The 19694-nt window shown below is 44.0% G+C and overlaps 1 protein-coding gene across 1 annotated transcript; it reads left to right on the top strand.

The window, feature by feature from the left end:
• The first annotated feature begins 997 nt into the window (after positions 1 to 997).
• LOC122559397 (guanylyl cyclase inhibitory protein) lies at positions 998 to 18660 on the top strand. The gene is made up of 5 exons (XM_043708845.2): positions 998 to 1068; positions 3093 to 3225; positions 9880 to 10029; positions 12163 to 12268; positions 16603 to 18660. The coding sequence occupies exons 1-5, from the start codon at positions 998 to 1000 to the stop codon at positions 16707 to 16709; spliced, it is 567 nt and encodes a 188-aa protein (XP_043564780.2). The 3' UTR covers positions 16710 to 18660.
• Positions 18661 to 19694: the final 1034 nt, after the last annotated feature.

Below are 19694 nucleotides of genomic sequence, written 5' to 3'. Positions count from 1 at the left end.
TAAGTGTCTTTTTCAGTATCCAGTCAACATATTGTTGTTGTGGATCCAGAGTCACATATAGACCAGACAAGGTAAAGATAGTAGATTTTGTTCCCTAAAGGACATTAGTGAATCAAATGCTTTTTATGACAATCAGCAGTGGTTATATGCCATTACATGGCTTGCATTTAAGTCCAGGCTTTTTTAAAAATTGAATTCAATCTCCACCATCTGCTATGGTAGAGTTCAAACCCAGCACCTAGAAAATTAGACTGGAGGTCTGGACTACTGATTTTGTTTTAATTCATTCACAGGATGAGGGTGTTGTTGGCTGGGTCAGCATTTATTGCCCATCCCTAACTGCCCAGTTAAGAGTCAACCACATTGCTGTGGGTCTGGAGTCACATGTAGGTCAGACTAGGTAAGGACAACAATTTCCTTCCCTAAAAGGGCATTAGTGAACCAGATGGGCTTCCTGACAATCAATTCATGGTCATCATTAGACTCCAGGTTTTGCTTTTATTGAATTCAAATTCCACCATCTGCCACAGCGGGAATTGAACTGGGTCCTTGGAACATTCCTCAGTCTCTGGATTAACAGTCCAGCACTAATACCACAAGCCCCTCACCTCCCCTGATTTACTGAGCCAGAGACATCATTAAAATGCCATAGACTTTGGAATCAGATTTGCTAAGGACAGCAGATTTCCTTTCCTAAATGGCAATAATGTATCGGATGGTATTTACAATAATCAATGATATGTTCATGGTCAGAGAATCTAAGTTTGGGCAATATGTGGTGAGCTCCAGTCAGCAACAGGTACATAGTAAGACCAAACAACTGGAGTCCATTGGTTAATGAAACTCCACTAATTATAAGGTAATCGTACTTTTGAAGGTCAGCACAGATTATGTTCTTTGGAGTTAATTCTCAAAGTGCACTCAGCTACATTGAAGTTAATCTTCCTTTGTGTATATAAAGATAAAGTGCAATCTGGAGAATTGTTCCGTGTGAAATATGGGCCAGAGCGCTGTGCTTCCTCCAAGGAGGAAGGATACGTATGTTCTGGAACTTCATGTATGGTACAGGTAATCTTTCTTATCATTAGCAAACTGTAGCTGTCCATGTATGGTGGAGATATTTTCTGAAAGTTTTATCAGAACAAAATATATTCGGCAAGAGTTTATAGCATTTAGTTTTGTTTTTTCACACTTAGCAAGAAATGAGAACGTCACTAGCAGCAAACAGTGGAATCAGCAGCTATAATTAGGAGGTGTTTCATGTGAGTAATTAGTCTAGTTTAATATGGTCATTGTATCTCAGTAATCGAGACAGAAATTGTTAGAAATCTCAGCAGATCAGCTAGCTTTGCTTGAATTAGGAACGGGGTTAATGTTGGAGGTCCAAAATCTTGTCAGAACTAGGAGCATTTTCAAATGTTTCAGCTATTGAGGTGGGCAGGAATAGGGCGGAATTTAGGAAAACAGTAAAAGGCAAGTTTTGTGATAAGGTGGAAGGCGGGAGAGATTAAATGCCACCAAGTCTCACAGTGGAAGACAAAAGGAAATTGGTAACACTGATCTTGAATCTTATTAAAGATAGAGACTGGCTGTTGAAGCTTTTCGTCTTGCACTCATCAGGACATGATGTAAGAATGTCACATTTTAAAACAACACAATCATTTATATTGCAAGAACAAAGTGAGCTGATTGGTTCTCCAATATGAACAGAAATGTGGGGAATGCGATGGACTCGAAACACAGGGAGAGAGGGCGGGGGGAGAATCCCCTTTGAGGAAAGAGGAAGACAGCTGCATGGTAGTGGTATCATGGGATAGGTGTGGCAAGGCTGGGGAGACTAGGAGAATGGAATGAGTCCTCGCAGGTTGTGAGAATTTACAGTCAAGGTAGCTGTCGGAGTCAGAACACTCAGAGTGGATATTGGTTCAAAGCCAAACACCAGAAATTCGAAAATACATGCAAACTTACAAAGTAAGAGTAGGAATAGGCCAGTCAGCTCCTTGAAGAGAAAGTGAGGACTGCAGATGCTGGAGATCAGAATTGAGAGTGTGGTGCTGGAAAAACACAGCAGGTCAGGCAACATCCGAGGAGCAGGAGAATCGACATTTTATCAGAATGATGATTCCTGATGAAGGGCTCTTGCCCGAAATGTCGATTCTCCTGCTCCTCGGATGCTGCCTGACCTGCTGTGCTTTTCCAGCGCCACACTTTCGACACAGTCAGCTTCCTGAGTCTGCTCATCATTCAATAAGATCGTGGCTGATATGATTGTAGCCTTAAATCCCTCCGCTTCTCTCTGCCTTGTTTTAAGATGCCTCCTGGAACATTCCTCTTTGAACAAGCTTTTAGCCATTGCCCTATTATCACCTTCTGAATCTCAATCTCAAACCTTGCTAGACCTTTGGATCTTTAATAGATTACAGGTGCTATATTTTTGTTGTTGTCATGAGGTCACAGTCTCCTGACAGGGAAACAAAGAAAAAACGCACAAACCCACAGAAAACTGGAACAGACCATTCAGCTCTTTGATCCTGGTCCACCATTCAATATAATCAACCTGCACAGTACTCTATTCCCACATAGGCTCCTTTGATCCCTTTAGCCCTAAGGATTATATCTGTCCTGAAAACATTCAATGTCTTGGCTTCAACCACTTTCTGTGGTATAGAATTAGACAGGCTCACCACTCTCTGGGTGAAGAAATCTCTCCTCAACTCAGTCCGAAATGAACTACTCTGTATCATTAGCCTGTGATCCCTGGCTCTGGAATCCCCAGTCATTGGGTACATCTTGCCTGCCATTAGCCTGTCGAGTCCAGTTAGAATTTCATAAGTTTCTAAGAGATTCCAACTTCCCGATTAGATTAGATTAGATTAGATTAGATTAGATTAGATTAGATTACCTACAGTATGGAAACTGAACGCCAGTGAATAAAGTCCTAAATGATCCTGTCTCACTTCATTCATTAGTCCTGCCATCCCTGATCCAGAAGGCAATGAGCTACCTGTTCAGCTTTGGTAAACAGTTAGAATTATTGGCAAACAATTAGAATTATTGGTGATTAATAACTTTAAGGTATTACCTTCTTACAGAAAATTCATCAAAGAGTGTCCTAGTGGGTTGATCACCCTTCATGAGTTCAGGCGCCATTTTTGTGATGGGACCGTAGGTCCCAAGTCTTCTGAATATGCCGAGCAGATCTTCAGGACTCTGGATGATAACAGGGTAATAAAAGTGAACATCAACAGTTTTGATCATTCTCCACCAGCTTCACACTTACTGATCTGGTTGTGACAATGTATTCACAGTAACTTACACACCCTTTCCCAATTGGATCCTGAACATGGATTTGTAAAGCTCCATCTCAACTCATCTACTGCTAAAAGTTTCTTCCACACTTCACTGGACTTCACCTTCACAACATTCCCCTCCCTGACCTTCAATACCCACCAACCATAAAAGCCTAAAACTCGGCCATCGATAACCTCATTCACACCAAATCCCATTACCCCTTCACACCTGTGACTGACATTCACTCCCTTTTTACAACACCTTGATGTTTACAATTCTAACCCTCACTTTAATATCCCTCTATCAAAGCTCCCCCGAATTAATTTCTACTGTGTGAGCGGTTTCTGGAATTGGAAGCTATGTCAGTCAGCATGGGGATTAGTGTGCACAGCACCTCCCAGTGGCTGTACAGCTGCACAGCTTAGCGACCGGGGTTTCCTTCTTAGCCCACACCTTAGTGCAATAATCTTCTTCAGCCGGACAGCTCTTAACATTTCTCCAATGTTGGCTTCTTGTGAGCATCTCACGCCCAAGCTCTCCCTATAACAGGTTACACCTCTAAGGTTCCTTCTCCACCCCTCTCTCACTTAAAGTCACTTTTTAAAATCTAACTCGTTGGCCATTTGATGATCTGTCACGATATGAGGTTCAGTGTCAAATTTTGTCACATAACTTGCTCCGAATCCCTTTGGGATATTTTACAGCTTCTAAAACACTAATCTATGTTGCTGATATTATTTTGCACGTATAACAGACCTAAGATGTATTGTCTGGCAGGATCTATGGAGAGAAAGCAGAGTTAATGTTTTGAGTCCAATGACTCTTCATTAGAATTGAAGAAGCGTCACGGGACTCAAAAGATTAACTCTGTTTTCTTCCCACAGATGCTGCCAGACCCACTGAGTTTCTCCAGCAATTCTTGTTTTTGTGTGTTTCAGATCTCTAGTATCCATAGATCTTTGTTTTGTTGTTGTGAAGATGCATTGTTCCTAATTTGAGATCGTTTTGAATGAACTTGACATATGCGCAAGTGACTTAGGCGCAGATGTAGGCCATTTGGCCCCTCGAGTTTGTTCCACAATCTGTTAGAATATGGTTGATGCGTTTGTATTTGGAATTCCACATTCTTAACTATCCCCAATAACCTTTTTTGCAATAACTCAAGAAGCTCAACTGATATTTCATCTAGATTGCCAGTACCCCATCCATTGTCAAGCCAGGCAGATATTCTGTATCCAGTCCCTTCCCAAAAAGTTGGAACCAGGACCTTTCACCACCAGTAATGGGGTTGGGGGGATGGGGGGAGTCAGACTGTCTGTTGTCCATGTGTAACTGGAGTTACAGTGGTCCTAATAACATTTTACAGCTCCCCAGCATATGTGGCCAAAACCAGCCTTGGTGTCTCGCAGGCTTAAAGACAAGATGATCCATTGGGATATTCTAAAGGTTAGCTCCTCAGCAATATATGAGTGGTACCTCAATCCACCTCCATGTCTCAGGAGTTTCCATGTTTCTGAAGTTTTGTCTTAATTGGGGCTGCTTTGAGAGCAGTCATGTAATTTAGCTGCATCAGTTCCTCATCCTCTGGCTGATTTATTTGCAATGTGCTGTTTTGAGGTGACTTCACCCTTCAGCCTGGGCAGTATGTATTGTGCCTGTTTTGGACAACTTGTTTGAAGCAGACCCTATGACCACAACTGCAGCATGGATGTTCTTACTCCTCACTGCATTGTGGAGAAGCTTCCTGTCCAGTTCTGGAACCCTGCCACCTCTGACTCCTTCCTTGGCGATCATTGGCGTGTTGTCTGCTGTGTACTTGGCTCTGTGGTAAAGGTTAAGGACCGCTGAGGCTCCACAGCCCCTTTCTTCTGGGATTCTATGGCTTTGTTGAAGTCCAGATCCTGGCACTGTCAGCAACTTACTTTAGGTTGCAACATTATTAATTCCACAAACTTAGCAATCCCTTAACATTTTCAGAAGTGCTGAACCATAATCACGATGCTCTGTAACTGATTCCTCAGGAAGTAAACTTACTGTGTTAAAGCTGTTAGACTGTGATATAACCCATTGTTTGGGATTGTAGAGGACCCCTGTCATAGCTCTCAGGTCATCAAAGGATTTGACTCTGGGGCATTTGTGAAGTTTAAACATTTTACAATGCTGAAAGGTGGGTTCCCACACGCAGTCAGGGGAATGACTTGTTATCAGTGATCTCCTTCTATCCTGTTGCCTGAAAAAGTACCTCATTTTTCAGCATTCTGAGGCTAATTCTCCACACTAGCATCATAAGATTCCAGTTAGGCACTTTCCTGTCAGGGTCTTACTGGGTTCAGTGAAAGGCAAGGCTGTCCAAAACTGTTCTTGCCTCACGTTACCAATGTCATAATTGAGGAAGCCAGATGGGAAAGGAACATCATTTATTGTTAAACACCAACAAAGTGCCACTTCTCATATTTGGGGTAGTCCAAGCCTGGACAGCCAGATTCACAGACCCTTTTTTTAAAATCAGATATTATTACACACCTTTGGAGCAGGTGGGATTTGAACTCAGGCCTTCCGGTCCAGGGTAGGGACACTACCACTGCTCCACAAGAAGATCAGGCTCAGGTGATGAGTTCCAGCTGGGATAGGCCATTGCCTGTTACCAAGGGAACTCACATTCAACAAGCCTCACAAGGATATTAATTAGTCATTCCCTGTTTGTATTTATTTATTTACTTATTGTCATGTGTATCATGTTATAAAATACAGTGACAAATTTCCACTCTCCAGTGCCATCTTAAAACGCTGAAAAATAGATTAAAATAAAGAACATTAAGGCAAACAAATGATGACATAAAGGAAGCGTTGCATTTTATAGTCCTTCTGGTTAGGTGCTCCATCATGGACTTGTGACCAGGCATGATGCCTCTTCACCATGCTGCCACCATCACTGGAATGAACACTGGGGTCATTCCCCCACCTACCTAATAAGAATCTGCTTTAAAAAATAATCTGCCTCTAGCACCTTCCCAGATAGAGAGCTCCAAAGTTGTACAACCATTGACAAAAAAAAAATCCTCTTCATTTCTGTACTAAAGAGGCGACCTGTAATTTTTAAACAGTACTCCCTCATTGTGGATGCACCCAGAAGAGGAAACACCCTTTGCCTTTTATTCCTCTGGAAGTGCTTTCATTACAAGACCTTTATCCCATGCCCTCCCTTCAAGGTAATCTTACTCACTTGGACACTACTTGCTCCGACTTGGCCTGTTTTCCTAATGCACTTCCATTCTCTCAATCTTCCTCTTCTTGTTTCATCAGCCACAGAATGACCATTGATTATCAGAGGTCGAATGCTGATTGCCTTTACACTTTGGCAGAGTCACTAGTCTAGTTAAATTTCATTGTTCACTCAGTTCACACACAAACTGAACATGTTATATATTTGACCACTAAGGCGAACGGTAATTTTTAGATTCCGCCTCTCCAATGGGAATCTCTGTCTGAGAGCTAAGGTTCCAATTAAAGCTTCAATCAAAGCAAACACACTTCCACTAAATCCTGCTGGTTGTTTTTTTTTTAAATATTATTTAATTTAATTAGCTTAATACCTGATTTAATTAAGAAAAGTGATGTATAATGTGAGTGATTAAAGTGCCCTTTTGAGAATAACGCACGTCTTGAAGGATGGTCAATTAACAAAACTGGGCTGAAGTTGATGATTTCTTAGCTCAGTGTGAGTTGTAGTGAGTGCTTTGGAAGGCTTTATCTTGCAAGGCCTACTGAGTATCTTAGCAACCACATCTCATTAACCACTCACCAGGATGTTGCCAGGAATGGAGGATTTGGGAAATAAAAAGAGACTGCAACTTTCTTTTACTGTAGCTTAGGAGGTTGAGGGGTGACCTTATTGAGGTTTATAAAATCACGAGGGGCATAGATAAGGTGAATGACAAGGGTTTTTTTTTCTCGAGGTGTATGGGGGTATTCAAAACTAGCAGGTATATAATTAAGGTGAGAGGTGAAAGAGTTAAAAGTGAAATGAGGGGTAATGATTTTACACAGAGAATGGGTCATTGTGGAATGAACTGCCAGAGGCAGTAGTGGATGCAGGCACAGTTACAAGGTTTAAAAGACATTTCGATAAGTTCATGAGCAAGAAAGGTTTGAAGGGAAATAGGCCAAGCGCAGGCAGGTGGGACTAGTTTAGTTTTGGAACATGGTCGGTGTAGACTGGTTGGACAAAAAGGTCTGTTTCTGCGCTGTATGACTCAATGACCCTGTCTCTATGGTGTCCATCACAACCAATTTTGCCCTGACAGGCCATTCCCAGAAGACCTCGCTATTCCCTGATAAACCAGACACTGTTGGGCCATCCTAGAATTCACAGGCATCCCGGGCTTTGGCGCCACGTTTAAGAGCCTGCTGTGCACCCAGAGAAGCTGGGTCAGCCTGGAGCTGCCCTCCATCGTTGCTGACATTTGCCCTGGATGTGGCAGACTGTGAGATACTGATGTCCCACGTTGCAGGCAGGCAGTTGGAGGTCCTGCTGAATGGGGTGATGCACACGTGGAACACCTCTCCTGCTGGACCAGCAGTGCAGACCAGGACACCAGACCATGGTCTGAAGTTGCCGCCCAGGCCAATGTAATTTCAGCCACCTGAACGAATGCACAGGATTTTTGGAAGAAGATCAATGACCTTCTCTATTCCACCAGGGCAGTTCTGACATCTTCTGTACCTTACACTCACTCTATTTCTGCCACTGTATCCATCTTCCACCAAGTCTCCTGCTCTAGCTCACACTGTTGTCTGAAACATCGTCCCTCACTCATTCTCAGCTGCTCCAATGTCCCGACACCAGTGAGCCTGCATACCCTGGGTACTGCCTACTCACTCATTCAGGACACCTCCTAACCTGCACCAAACCTAACAGTTGTAGCACCTGCTTTCATTTCCTGTAGTACCTACCTTTCTCTCATTCTATGAGGAGAGGGAAAAAGAGTCAAGGTGGGTGGCGATCTGCCCAACATTTGGCACCTCATCCCTTATGTGGAGTGGTTTCTGATACTGACCACCCCGAGCAGCTGACTGACATATCAAAGATCTTGGACTGTTGTTGAAGGCTGCCTTTGACTTAGCAGTCAGCAGCCCCCAACTGAAGGCTCTCTCCCCTTGAGTCAACAGAGGACCATGACAAGCTTCCTGGCTTTGTGTCTGTGCTAAACAGCACAGCAAGTCAGAGCCTGGTCTCCCTGGCATGTTGCAAAAGCCCAAGGCTTAGCAAAGCAAAGCAGGCGTTGCTGAGTATCTAGATTACCTGTGAGTGAGTGAGTGAGTGCTATGACAGCAAGTGAACAGCCTGGAAGTGTAGCTTAGTCCAGCCCCGAGGTGCCTGTGCCAGAGTGCAGTGTCCTTGCAGCAGATACAATGATAGTTGCTGATGCAGATCAAGGTGCAGGAGTGTAAATGCAGAGGTGAATCAGAAGTGTGTGCTATGATGCTATTTGATAGTTGGCACATGTTGAATGCCAACGTGTGGTGTGTGTGGCCAGTATCCCTGGTGAGTTCCCCGAGTTGATGGTGCCTGGTGTCCAAAATGGAGATGCTTCAGAGCAAGTGGTGAGCTGACGTTGCCAGGTGCCCACTTATACAACATAGAACATTACAGCGCAGTACAGGTCCTTCGGACCTCGATGTTGCACTGACCTGTGGAACCAATCTGAAACCTATCTTTCGATATCACTCTCTGATTATCTTTTATGTCTCAATTAAGTCACCTCTTAACCTTCTCTCTAATGAAAATAGCCTCAAGTCCCTCAACCTTTCCTCATAAGATCTTCCCTCCATACCAGGTAACATCCTAGTAAATCTCCTCTGAACCCTTTCCAAAGCTTACACATCCTTGCTATAATGTGGTGACCAGAACTGCACACAATACTCCAAGTGCGGCCGCACTGGAGTTTTGTACAGCTGCAGCTGTTCAATCCCTTCACTAATAAAAACTAACACACCGTGTGCCTTCTTAACAGCCCTTGCAATCTGGGTGGCAACTTTGAGGGATCTATGTATATGGACACCAGGATCTCTCTGCTCATTTACACGACCAAGAATCTTACATTCACTCAGTACTCTGCATCAACAAACACATCAAGTTAGATCCCATCTACCATCCCTGAGAAAAGGAACAGGAAGTGACTTCACCAGAAGACATAACATCACCACAGGAAATGACCTGTGGTTCAAAACTCATGTCAGAAAGCTCCTTAGGAATGATCTCCCCTGCTGTTTGCTGGGTGTTTGGCTGGGATCACATGAGCTCCTGTAAGTGTTATTGTTTTTGCATTTGGTGGTCGGTTTTACAAACAAATGCTCCTCCTGTTGCTAGCCTTCCACACTTGTCCAGGCGGGGAATTAGCAGTAATACATGCTGCTTTCCCTGCTTCATATAAGAACAGTGAGAACACCATAGAAATACTCCATTGACAGAGAAGTGCTTTGGGCTATTTTAATTTTTTTCATTACATCTGTGTGTGTCCATTGGGTGAGCATCTTGAAAGGATGTGACCTGATGAATTACGGTGATGATTATTTTTGTGTTTGAAGGATGGGACAGTTGATTACCATGAATATGTGACCGCTATCAGTCTGCTGATACAGGGCAGTCCGGAAGAAAAACTAAAGTGGTCATTTAAATTATACGACAAGGATAAAGATGGAGCAATTACACGTTTAGAGATGCTGGAAATTATGCAGGTCAGTGTCTATTCCGTTACTTCAAGTTTAAAAAGGGGCATTGTTGGTATTTGGCCATTCATGTGTGCATGGTCTCTTAGCTTGTAGCAGTGGGAGGTCTGGCCTCAATCTAAATCCCAAACTTCCAATTTCCTGAGCACCCAGCGTCATCATATTATCAATGCTATTTGCTTTCTCCTGACACATCTGGCTGGGGACTGAGAGGACTAGTACCAAATGGACAGGTTGCTAATTGACCCTTCACCTCTGTCTAAGGCCCCAGAGAAGCCTTCCACATCCATCAAAGTTTCACCTGCACTTCTACACATATCATTTATTGTATCCATTGCTCCCAATGCGGTCTCCTTTACAGTGGAGAGAATGGATGCCTACTCACAGAGCGCTTTAGGGAACATCTCCAGGATACCCGCACCAATCAACCACACCGCCCCGTGGCCGAACATTTCAACTCCACCTCCCACTCTACCAAGGACATACAGGTCCTGGCCTCCTCCATCGCCACTCCCTAATGCCTGATGCCTGGAGGAAGAACGCCTCATCTTCCGCCTTGGGACCCTTCAACCCCAGGGCATCAATGAGGACTTCACCAGTTTCCTAATTTCCCCTTCCCCCAACTCCAGTTCCAACATTCCAGCTCAGCAACGTCCTCATGACCTGTCCCACCTGTCAATCTTTCTTCCCACCTATCCGCTCCACCCTCCTTTCTGACCTATCACCTTTACCCCCATCTCCATCCACCTATTGCACTCTCAGCTACCTTCCCCCCCAGCCCCACCCCTTCCCATTTATCTCTCCACCCCTGAGGCTCCCAGTCTCATTCCTGATGCGGGGCTTTTGCCCGAAACGTCGATCTTCCTGCTCCTTGGATGCTGCCTGACCGGCTGTGCTTGACTGCTAATTGACACGCTGTCCAATAGGTACTCTGCGAATGGACACACTACCGATTGACACTCGTACAATGGATGCTCCAATGCCCAATTAGTACCCATCCACTTAACCAATGGACACCCGATAGATGGGCAACTGCCATAGGTTTCCCTGTCATTGGAAACCCTGTCAATGCCCACTTTGCCCAACGCTCAACCCAGCCAGTGCCTAACCTACCACTGCAGAACCAACCCACTGGGCACCATAACCTCTGAATGTTGGAATCAGTCAGTGGGCACCCTGTCCTCTTTTATTTTCCATTGAAGTTGCAAAGAAAAAGGTTTTAAATCCAATGTTTGGTCTTGGACGTGAGATGAAGGGAGATGTCTCACGGCCAGAACCCAGGCGGGCCAAGTCGCAGAACAGGATCAGAGTGAATCACGGCTGAATCCCAGAGAATGGAGCAGAGTGAGTCCTGGACGTGGGCCAGTGTGTAGGGGCAGCGTGGCCTCATGTTCTAAAGCCTGACGTTCATGGACTCGTGCGAAAACGAGTAGAACTTGAATACTTTATACTCACTTGTTACTATCATTTGGGACTTCTTTGAACTCTGTAGTCCCATGCTACTTTTTTTTATTATTGCAATTCTAAGACCACACTCAAAGTATCTGTACCTAGGTATTCAGTAGGTGACATTACAAACTTTTCATTGCACTCATTCGAGTGCATGTGACAATAAAGGCTATTGTATTCTATACTATTACCATGTGAATTGACCTAAAATGAGCAAAGTTTCAGAGAATCTTTCAACATCCACTTGAGCAGATAGATTGGAGCTTCTGTTTTAACACCTACGTGCCCTGGGACTCCACCTTCACTGGTATTCAAATATTGGACTGAAATTTGACCCTGGAAATGTTATGTTTCAGAGACCTGAGGCAAGTGTGTAAGAACAATGTGTACGAACTTGCCTTGAAAACCAGCAAAGAATATTCTGAGGATTGCTTTGAAATAAGAGATAAGCGTTAGGGCCCAAGAAATACTGTTTTAAAAAAAAGTGTGTCTGTAAGTTTAACTGGTTGCTTCTTTAAAGTTCTTTCATAGGTTGTGGGTATTATTGGCTAGGCCTGTATTTTTGTCTATATATAATTTCATTTGAAAAGGTGATAGTGAGCTGCCTTCTTGAACCGTTCCAGACTGTGTGATCCACACATTGATTCAACGTGCACGTAATTCTGTTTGATAATGTGGCTTCTCTCTATTTAGACGATATATAAAATGAGTTTGGCAGCTTCACTGACTAAAGTTGACCCCCAAACAGCAGAAGAATGCACCAACAGAATTTTCATTCGGCTGGACAAAGACAGAGATGGTAAGTGAGGTATTTTTTTGTTATTAACTCATGGGGCATAGGCTTCACTAGCATTTATTGCCCGTCTCCAGTTGCTCTTGAGAAAGTGGTAGTGAGCTGCCTTCTGGAACCATGGCAGACAATGTATGCAAAGTTGAAGTTATTCCATTACTTTTCTAAGAACCATAGAATCATACAAAATGGAATGAAGTCAGTCAGCCCATCACGGTTCCCTAGCTCTTTGAAAGTCGAAAGTGTGGTGCTGGAAAAGCACAGCAGGTGCTGCCTGACCTACTGTGCTATTCCAGCACCACACTCTCGACTCTAATCTTCAGCATCACTTTCGCCTAGCTCTTTGAAAGAACTATCCAATAGCCTCATATTCAAATAATCATAGAGGTCTACAGCACAGAAACAGGCCCTTCAGCTCCAAGCTGGTCAAAAACAACCACCTAATTATTCTAATCCCATTGCTAGCTCATGGTTCATAGCCTTATATGCCTTAGCATCGCACGTGCACATCTAAACACTTCTTAAATGTTATGCTGCTTTCAGACTACCACTGCGCCCACTTTATCCACTGGCTTGGCGCCACCTTGCCACCTCGTGATCCCGCGAGGAGGTTGAGCAATTCATCAACTTCACCAACACATTCCACCCTGACCTTAAGTTTACCTGGACCATCTCTGACACCTCCGTCCCCTTCCTGGACTCTCCATCTCCATTAATGACGACCGACTTGACACTGACATTTTTTACAAACCCACCGACTCCCACAGCTACCTGGATTACACCTCTTCAAACCCTACCTCCTGCAAAAATGCCATCCCGTATTCCCAATTCCTCCACCTCTGCCGTATCTGCTCCCAGGAGGACCAGTTCCACCACAGAACACACCAGATGGCCTCCTTCTTTAAAGACCGCAATTTCCCTTCCCACGTGGTTAAAGATGCACTCCAACTCACCTCGTCCACATCCCGCACCTCCGCCCTCAGACCCCACCCCTCCAACCGTAACAAGGACAGAACCCCCCGGGTGCTCATCTTACACCCTACCAACCTTCGCATAAACCAAATCATCCGCCGACATTTCTGCCACCTCCAAAAAGACCCCATCACCAGGGATATATTTCCCTTCCCACCCCTTTCCGCCTTCTGCAAAGACCGTTCCCTCCGTGACTACCTGGTCAGGTCTACACACCCCTACAACCCACCCTCCCATCCTGGCACCTTCCCCTGCCACTGCAGGAACTGTAAAACCTGCGACCACACCTCCTCCCTCACCTCTGTCCAAGGCCCCAAAGGAGCCTTCCACATCCATCAAAGTTTTACCTGCACATCCACCAATATCATTTATTGTATCTATTGCTCCCGATACGTTCTCCTCTACATTGGGGAGACTGGGTGCTTCCTAGCAGACGCTTTAGGGAACATCTCCGGGACACTCGCACCAATCAACCACACCGCCCCGTGGCCCAATATTTCAACTCCCCCTCCCACTCTGCCGAGGACATGGAGGTCCTGGGCCTCCTTCACTGCTGCTCCATCAGACGCCTGGAGGAAGAACGCCTCATCTTCCGCCTTGGAACACTTCAACCCCAGGGCATCAATGTGGACTTCAACAGTTTCCTCATTTCCCCTTCCCCCACCTCACCCTAGTTCTAAACTTGCAACTCTGCACTGTCCCCATGACTTGTCCGGACTTGTCCTACCTGCCTATCTCCTTTTCCACCTATCCTCTCCACCCTCTCCTCCCTGACCTATCACCTTCATCCCCTCCCCCACTCACCCATTGTACTCTACGCTACTTTCTCCCCACCCCCACCCTCCTCTAGCTTATCTCTCCACGCTTCAGGCTCAGTGCCTTTATTCCTGATGAAGGGCTTTTGCCCGAAACGTCGATTTCGCTGCTCCTTGGATGCTGCCTGAACTGCTGTGCTCTTCCAGCACCACTGATACCCTAAGGGACCAGTGTATGGGGCAGCATGGTGGTTCAGTGGTTAGCACTGCTACCTCACAGCAGCAAAGGCCCAGGTTCAATCCCCACCTTGGGCGGCTGTCTGTGTGGAGTTTGCACATTCTCCCCGTGTCTGTGTAGGTTTCCTCCGGGTGCTCCGGGTTTCCTCCCACAATCCAAAGATGTGCAGGTTAGGTGAATTGGCCAAGCTAAGTTGCCCATAGTGTTAGGTTCATTAGTCGGGTGGAATGGGTCTTGGTGGGTTACTCTTCAGAGGGTCGATGTGGACTTGTTGGGCCAAAGGGCCAGTTTCCAAACTGTAAGTAATCTAACCTACATGCACCCCATGATCCCTCTGATCCTCAGTGCTTCCTAAAGTTCTACTGTCCATCATGTATTCCTTTGCCTTGTTTGTCCTGCTCAAGTGCATCACCTCACATTTATCCAGATTAAATTCCATATGTCACTGATCAACCTATCTGACCAGTCTGTCTCTGTCTTCTTCTAGTCTAAGTCACTACACCACCAATTTTTGCAAACTGATCAACCCTCCTACATTCAAGTCTGTATCATTTCTATGTACCACAAAGAACAAGGGCCCCAACACTGACTCTGTGGAACCCCAGTGGGCATTCAGAAACACACCCTTCCAACATCACTCTGCTTCCTGTCGCTCAACCATTTGTGGATCCAATTTGCCAAATTTCCTTGAATCCCATAGGCTATCAGTTCCCCTGTGGGACCTTATCAAAAGCCTCACCGAAGTCCAAGTAGATTTGATCAAAAGCATTGCCTTCATCTACACACTTGGTCACCTCTTCAAAACATTCAATCAAGTTGATTCCTAACCCTACCATTCCTAACCCTCCCTCTGTCGTGCTGCCTTTAACGTTCTTATTTGCAACTGAAACTGTAAATTAAAATCATGATGTTTCTAATCTGCTTTATAGATTTTACTAATGATGAATTACTCAGATTCTCATTCTCAGGAGAGGAATGGTTAAAGGTGACGTTTTACAAGCATTGTGTCCTCATACCAATTTCCGAAAGCAAGTTATTTTTCAAATTTCCTTATTGTTCTACTTTTGACATTTCCAGGACCAACTATTCTTTCACTGTCCTTAATGGTCTCTCACTTTCAACCCTCTGTATACTTCAGCTCAGCAAATACTGTATACTTTGCTCCCCATATCCTGTAATGCTGACAGTGGTGAATGGAAGAGGCAAAGGGTAGCAACTGAATGAAAGTACAAAGCTGTTTTACACAAAGTTGAGTGCTGGGGCTACTGTTGTTCACAATTTATATTTACAAGTAGTCACTTGGTGCAAAATTTGAGTATTGCTGATAAAGAATCCAGTTACTAGTCAATCAGGACTCTCTTATTATGTAGTACACTCTAGGTTTATCGTTACATGGGTATTACTTCCTGATGAATGCAAGACAGAAAGCTTCAACAAAATACTAACAATTTAGACTTTGCATTAATACACATTGTCTCAAAACCTGTGGGCAACACGAATTTAGGGATATAGTTATGATAATTAAATTTCCCCACTATCAACATCTTGTGGGTTACCCTTGTTGACCAGAAACTGAACTGGTCATTCAAATACAGTGGCCTCAAGACCAGGTCAGATGCTGGGAGTTCAGCAGTGAATAACTCATCTCCTGACTGATAGAGTCAGAGAGTCGTAAGTTATAAAGCACACACAGACCCTTCGGTCCAACTCATCCATGCCAACAGGAGATCCCAATCTGACTTAGTCCTATTTGCCACCTCAAGTCTTGTCATCCATTTGCAAGTGACAAATCAGGAGTCTGATGGAATCCTCTCCACTTACCTGGATGAGTTCAGCTCAAACTACAACCACATAGCGTGACACTATCAAGCACAACACAGCCAATTTGACTGGCACCAAGTCCAGCTCCTCCACCTCCCCCTCTGATGCTGAATGGCAGCAATGTGTTACCCTGTAAGATTCACTGCAGCAATACATCAAGGCTCCTTCGACAGCCATGATTGAAACTGATTTCACCAACTTTGTGTTTCCATGTAACTGCTTGCCTTGGCCCTCTAAATGATGGAGATCAAATGATGGAAGGTGCTGTCAGAAGTGCTGCCATGCATCTTGGAGATGGTACTGTTTACCAGTGTCAGAGGGAGTAAATATTGAAGGTGGTGGATAGGATGTGGATGAGGCTTTGTCCCAGATGATGTCAAGCATCTTGAGTGCATGTACTCATCCAGACAAATGGAGTAAGATAACCCGCAGTGTTCATTCAGCAAGATCAATGCTGCATTTTACCCAACATGCAGGATCCAGGCATTTCAGGCAGGATTGCAACAGATACATTTGAAGAAACCTTTGGATTTATAGTTGTTCACTTATCTTTTCAGCTGTTATCAGCCAGGAGGAATTTATTGAAGGAGCTCTGGGAGATCAGTGGATCCGTGCAATGTTGGAATGTGATCCCAATACAGTTGATGTTCCAAGGTCTCCTTAGATGTCTCACTCTGCTTATGAACGCTTCATATTGAAAATTCAACAGGCTTGATGTGAACGAGAGCGAAACCCAATCAGTCAGGAGGGAAACAGCTGTGAAGAATGCAAAGTTAAAGGGAAGTACTGGTACTGAAAATAAAAGGAACATTCTGAAATCAACATCTAAGGACAGAATTCACAATTTTATCACATGTTATCACATTTGTCCCACATGCCAGTGTTGAAAAATGCAAGAAGCAACTTTCTAATAAGGAGAGATGATAATATCACATGTAATTCTGAGGCTAATGTTCCTGCAGCTAGGGTTCAAATCTCCCACAGCTGTCCGTGAAATTTGAATTCAACTAATAAACCTGAAGCTTGAAACTACATTGGCAAACATTCACTTCCTCCACACCGACGCTCAGTATGTACCATTTACAGTAAAACTTCACTGGAGCTGCTTCGACAGTACCGATCAAATTTGTGATTACTAACATGAAGATGGACAAAGGGAGCAAGTACATGGGAATGTTAACCCTGAAAGTTCCCCTCCAACCACACACACAACTTGGAAATGTATTGCTGTTCCTTCAGTACCACTGGGTCTAGATCCTGGAACTCTCACCCTAACAACACTGTGGATGCATCCACACCCTATAGATTGCAGCAAATCATGAAGACAGTTCACCATTATCTTCCTCAGGGCAACTAAGGATCCAGCCAGCATCGCCCACACCTTGTGAATGAAGAATAAGCAGGTTATTAAGCCAGTGAGTGTGAAACGATCATCGATTATTGTATAAACCCATTTGGTTCTCTAATGTCCTTCAGGGAAGAAATTCTGTCATCCTTACTTGGTCTGGCCAACATATGACCCCAAGGAATGTAGTGTGTCTCTTAATCGACCGTGTGCAGTTATTATACTGAGCCACTCAGTCCCAGGGCTAGCCTTGCCAATAATTTCCAATGAATTAAAGAAAAAATCTTGGCATAAGTGAGCTAAACCCTGATTTGACAACATCATGGACCATAGGATAAAGATTCGCTGTACTATATTTGCATGCTCCAGAATGACGCATCACTCAATGCCAGAGTGCACTGCCTCTGATAATTCAGTCTAAACAGGATAGCAATTGCTCAGAGGGGAGCTCTGAATTCAAAGGGCATGGTTCAGGACTCCACTCTAGAGATTTAGACATTGCATTGTAAGAGTGAGCGAAAGTTAAACGGTCAGAGATGAGTTTTTTGGACGAGTTTATTCATTCATGCAGGTGGCATGGGTGTCATTGTGTGAGCCAGCAATAATTGTCCATTCCTGGTTGCCATTGAGAAGGTGGTAGTGAGCTGCCTTCTTGAACTGCTGCAGGTAGAACCACAATACCATTATGGTGCAGGCTCCAAATGCTAACCTTACTCTGCCCTCTCAGGTGAACACAAAAATCCAATGATCACTATTTTAAGGAAGAGCAGGAGAATAGTTGCCAATGTTTCTGGTTGATTCTCATCTCTCAATTGACATCTCTAAGTGGATTATTAATTCATTATCATTTTTATGGTGTGCACAAATTTGCTGCCTTTCCCATCATTACACCAGTGGTTGGTCTTCAGAAGGATTTCATTGGCTGTAAAGTGCTTTGGCGTGCACTGAGGAGGTACATGGCTCTATAGAAATGCAAGTTCTATCTTTTTACTTCCTGTAATGAGCTGTAGGAACAGTAAAATGGAATTTTGCTTCCTCAATCTCTGCTGCTTTGCATTATTGCAACATTATCTAATATGTAGTTCAACCAAACTATCTTTGCAGACCAACAGCAGCGTATTAGAACAACTTTAATGTTATGTACCAAGGAGGTGCAGCTCCTGGATGCTATTGTTACTATGGCACAGTATGTGATTCAATTTCTCAATATGATTTAGACTGTAAAGAGGACATTTGGATCAGATTACTTCTAATAAATAGAAATGTCAGAATGAAACTTGATAATCTGTCTCATTTGGAACTACACAAAGGGCAGAGCCTTATCGGAGTTTGGGTGATGTGGGACTGTAATGAGACATGTGGGACAATTGAACAACAAGTCTAGAAAGGCCTATCTCAACATCAGAAGCACTTCCTCCATCTTATATGCTTTTAATAAGCGATATGGTAAGTTTCTTGTAGTCAGCAGTGAGTTTACAATAACATAGAGTCATAGAGTTATACAGAACGGAAACAGACCCTTCGGTTCAACTCATCCATGCTGACCAGATATCCTAAATTAATCTAGTCCCATTTGTCAGGATTTGACCCATCTTCCTCTGAACCCTCCTTATTCATACACCCATCCAGATGCCTGTTAAATGCTGTAATTGTACTAGCCTCCACCACTTCCTCAGGCAGCTCATTTCATGCATGCACCACCCTCTGTGTGAAAAAGTTGTCCCGTAGATCTCTTTTAAATTTTTCACCTCTCATCTTAAGCCTATGCCATCTAATTTTGGACTCCCCTACCCTGGGGAAAAGACCTTGGCTAGTTACCCTATCCATACCCTTCATGATTTTATAAGCCTCTACAAGGTCTTCCCTCAGCCTCTGATGCCCCCAGGGAAAATATCCCCAGTCTATTCAGCCTCTCCCCATAGCTCAAACCCTCCACCCAGGTGATTATAACTTGTTCACCATGTTGTTAACAGTGCAACTCGCCTCATTAATATTGAGCTTCATTATGCCTCTCTTTGGTAACACCCTGGATATATAAAGTCTGCTATTTCCTGGGGTGGTTCCAAATGTTAATGACATTAAGAAGTGCACAAAACTTTCTAATTTGCCTGACTTTCAGACCAGCTTGACTGCAAGCATAAACCAGGTTTCTGTACTTAATAAAAATTGCTATTTATTACAAGTAAATAGACTCCAGCTACAGATGAACAATTATGAACCATCAGCATTAAACTCTACTAGTTAAAACTCTAATTCCTTTATAACCTTGCCGGATACACACAAATACAGACACAGCCAGGGGAA

Source organism: Chiloscyllium plagiosum, unplaced genomic scaffold (assembly GCF_037043375.1).
Source record: "Chiloscyllium plagiosum isolate Xiang-an unplaced genomic scaffold, Cpla_swu_hap1 HiC_scaffold_19, whole genome shotgun sequence".
Lineage (NCBI taxonomy): Eukaryota > Metazoa > Chordata > Chondrichthyes > Orectolobiformes > Hemiscylliidae > Chiloscyllium > Chiloscyllium plagiosum.
Note: the sequence above shows the minus strand (reverse complement) of the source record. Positions and strands in the feature narration are given on the sequence as shown.

Bases quoted from the DNA above. Each gene is read 5' to 3' on its own strand.
- LOC122559397 (XM_043708845.2), top strand. From the start codon at position 998: ATGGGCCAGAGCGCTGTGCTTCCTCCAAGGAGGAAGGATACGTATGTT. The intron at 3,226-9,879 runs GTAATAAAAGTG...TTGTGTTTGAAG, and splicing joins GGACTCTGGATGATAACAGG to GATGGGACAGTTGATTACCA. The intron at 10,030-12,162 runs GTCAGTGTCTAT...CTCTCTATTTAG, and splicing joins AGATGCTGGAAATTATGCAG to ACGATATATAAAATGAGTTT.